The sequence below is a fragment of the Gavialis gangeticus genome, unplaced genomic scaffold (assembly GCF_001723915.1).
Source record: "Gavialis gangeticus isolate Ggan-Ray unplaced genomic scaffold, GavGan_comp1, whole genome shotgun sequence".
NCBI lineage: Eukaryota > Metazoa > Chordata > Crocodylia > Gavialidae > Gavialis > Gavialis gangeticus.
Genome location: NW_017729024.1, coordinates 31039711 through 31043288, shown reverse-complemented (window position 1 = coordinate 31043288; position 3578 = coordinate 31039711). Strand labels below are relative to the sequence as shown.

General features: G+C 40.4%; 1 protein-coding gene across 3 annotated transcripts in view; it reads left to right on the top strand.

Annotated features, from left to right (window-relative positions):
* SEMA6A (semaphorin 6A) overlaps positions 1-3578 on the top strand; it is a 106758-nt gene that overhangs the window by 6831 nt on the left and 96349 nt on the right. For all 3 annotated transcript variants that reach the window (XM_019516998.1, XM_019517000.1, XM_019516999.1), the window contains exon 2: positions 868-985. In XM_019516998.1, coding sequence (XP_019372543.1) covers positions 868-985 — 118 coding nt within the window. The remainder of the gene's footprint in view (positions 1-867; positions 986-3578) is intronic.

Here is a 3578-nt window from a genome sequence, read left to right as displayed (position 1 = left end):
AGGCACCGAATAGACAGACAAAGCTCTCAGTCAGACATGTTCTCAAGCTATCTCTTATTGTAGGGTCTGTACACAGATTGCATGTCACATATCCATTAGTGCACATTGAAGAGACCATGAGTGGAGTGAATAAGTGCTGTCACTGCCTGTCAGAGTTGGCAGCGAAAGTTGGCTTACTCGTAGTACATATCTGGACCATGGCTTTCAGTTGGCATTGTTGTCCAGCTGCCAGAAAAATTGTACTACCAGACATGTTGCCAAAATAATGCAGCCACCTTTTTTTACTTAATAAAGTTCAGTTCATGACTACCTACAGCTTCTAAAAAATACTTAGACCTGCCCTACAATGGTAGCCCAATCCTCTAGGAAACAGGTGTAGCTGACAGTTTTCTACCTAACAGCACCAAGTTTTTTGCTCTAACCACTTACCCAACCCAGCCATTGCAGTGATTGATGGACTACTGTAAAATAGCTTTGTCCTGAAAGATACACTTGGCAGTCAGCATCCAGCATTTAAAAAGCTGCAAGGGATGAAAGGCAAACTGTGTGAAAGTGCTGAGTACCTGTATGCCAAGAGCTTTCAGAGCAGTTCTATGGTCTCAAAAATCACAATTTTTGTTTTCTAAAAACATAACGACTTTCTCTGCGACAACTGCAAACAGTGTTTATAACCTCGTTGAGCTATGCAACCCACTGTGCTATTACTTTAGGACCTCAGACTGCTTTGTGGGGGAAAGAGAGCGAGCAAGAGCAGGAACTATACATTTTGGTAGTGGTGTTGGTGATAAAATATTCCATGTTAAGATGATTTCATGATGTGATCTTCTATCTCTCATCTTTCTCCCCAATCCTATTCTCATGTCACAGATACAAAACAGTATCCGGTGTTTGTGGGTCACAAGCCGGGACGGAACGCCACACAGAGGCACAGGCTGGACATCCAGCTGATCTTAATAATGAACAGAACTCTCTACATTGCTGCTAGGTCAGTACTGCTTTGCTGACTCCCTTCTTGCTGCTCTGAGCAAAAGTGGATATTCTGGATTCATTTCTGCCAGACATTTATTTTAGATGTTATCACATTTGAAGGACATCACACTGTCTATAATACATATGAAAAGCCATGTTAGTTAGTCATCTAACACAGTTCAATCCTGAAAGGTACTGAGCATGTGCAGTGCTCACTTTAACCCATCAGTGTGAAAGGCACTGAACACCCCAATGAACTGTTTAGCACCTGGGAGAATAGAGTCCATAGTTTATTTCCTTAAAGAATTTCTGATTTTGTTTGAGTGTACAATTAATTACATATTTCGGAAAACAAACACAAGTGATCCATTGTGTACATGAATACATATTTGAATAAGAGTAATTAAAATTTAATGTTGCTTTCCAGGCATATTTTGTTGTAAAACAAAACAAAAAGGAGGAGAGATATATTTACTGCTATTCTGTTGAACAGCCAACAAAGTTAACTGAATTTATTTTCTGGATTTCTTTTTTAGCTAAAGAGGTATATAGGCACAGTACATGCATTATTTTGTGTAAATTGGCATAGCACTATCAGATTCCCTGGGAGCTACACATAGATATCAGTTGCGGACCTCACACAACTGTATATAAACACTTTTTTCCCCCCCCAAACATGTAAACAGCTAAAAGCTAACAGAGGTCTTGACTTACTGTTATTACTACACTACACATAAATGTCTCAGAGTGGTGCCTTGCCAGCGGGTTCATAAGGAATACAGGTAAGAGCAGATAAGTCGGAGTCATTAGGGGTGCATCTACACAAAAAGTTTACTGCGCCATAGACTAATTAGCTGCTTAGTAAACATTGTTCGTCTACACATGTGCCCCTATTCGGCTGGAGTAAACTAATTAACTTCACAGCACAGGAAATACAAGTACTATCCTGCTGCTGGATTTTTTACTCTGCAGAAATGCACGTGTAAACACTGCTCCAGCTGGCTGGGGCACAAGGACTCTTCAGTGCTGGGGCTGTCTGCTGGCTAGTCGTGCTCTGGAGCCCCCTCATGCCCCAGCAAGCCCCTCCACAGCACATTGAATGAAGGGGAGCAGCCCCAGGCTGGCAAGAACCCCTTGCTAACTGGAGCTGTTCCAACCAGGCTTAATATGCTGCAATCCTGGGCTCATGTTAAAACAGTGCACCTGGGAGCAATAAACTCCAGAGAAATAAGCACCAGAGTCAGCCTTAGTTGACTGATTGCTTACATTGATGAGTAGAATTGTTGAATAAGGAAGCGACATTTTTAAATAGCCATTTTTTCTGACCATATCTGCATTTTTAAGGTGCCTCATCAGTGGAGAAAGCTTTGGATTTAACTGCTAAGCTTATTTCTCTCTAACTGGTTTTTGTGATTGGTTTGCCCTTCCACAGTATCTTGTAGTTTCTTTATGGTATTCCTTTTCTTCAGCAAGTTCTTCCCGAAGTCACCATCCATTAAAAAAATGTATGCAGTCTTGGAGCTATGACAGGTTAGGGTGTAGGAGTTTTTAATTAAGAATATAATTTGCTAAACAGGGCCAGTTTATCTTTTATTTTTTAATATAACCTTTCTTGACAGTTCCTATATTCTGTTGACCTGAGCCTTCCATTTGCTTTAACCGTCTCCTAAATACTACAAACTGTGCTTTGGACATTTGCAACTCCAGCCCCACAAAGCACCAGGTCTCAAACTCTGATGCTCAGCAGGGCAACATGTTGCATTCTTGTAAGCTTCATATCTTAGGGAAGAGTGCACAGCCCCAATAAACACCTGGCCATGCAGCAGTGGGATAGGGAATGGAACTGGCAGCTTCAATATATAGTAAACCCAAATCTTTTATCTCTAACAGGCTGTAGCTGCTGAGATAGCTCTTGAGGTGTGAACACCCAGTATGGTTTGTTTCTCCCCATGGAGTGTTTTGGGCTGGAGGACTCATGCACTCACTGGTCATACCTCTTCCAGTTGTCCAGTCCTAAACTTTCCTTTCACAGTCTTTTGCCAAGAAGAAACATGGAATTTGGCTTTCTGGCACAGAAAGTATTCAGAGAGCCCTAATAAGGGCTTTCCACTCTGTGCCTCCCTGTAAAAACACAGCATTTATGTGTTTTGGCCCTTGTGTGGTTATGTTTATGTAAGAAAGAAAGGGTGGGGGTAGAAGATGGCAGTAGGGTTTTCTTCTGTTTTGTGACTGAGTTTCTTTCTTTCTCTCTCCCTTTCTCAATTGTCAAATTATTTGCTGTGAACATGAAGGAAAATCTGCTTTGTTCACTTTACTCTTTTGTACCCAAAGTTTATTCCCAGGATAACTTGTAGGTGCACAAGTTATTTAAAAAAAATCTGTGTGTATATGTGCATGTGCACATATGCATGGAACATATAATAACATGTAAATGTACACACATGCATGTATAAAATGTGATATTCAGATAGAAAAGTGCTCAGTTATTACCAAGAACTAACAACCTGCAAAAAAAGAGCTAATCCATTTTAATTTCTACAAACACAGGAAATCTTCTTATAACTTTTTTTGTTTCATAACTTTAAAATTCTTAAGTGGATACTTTTCCT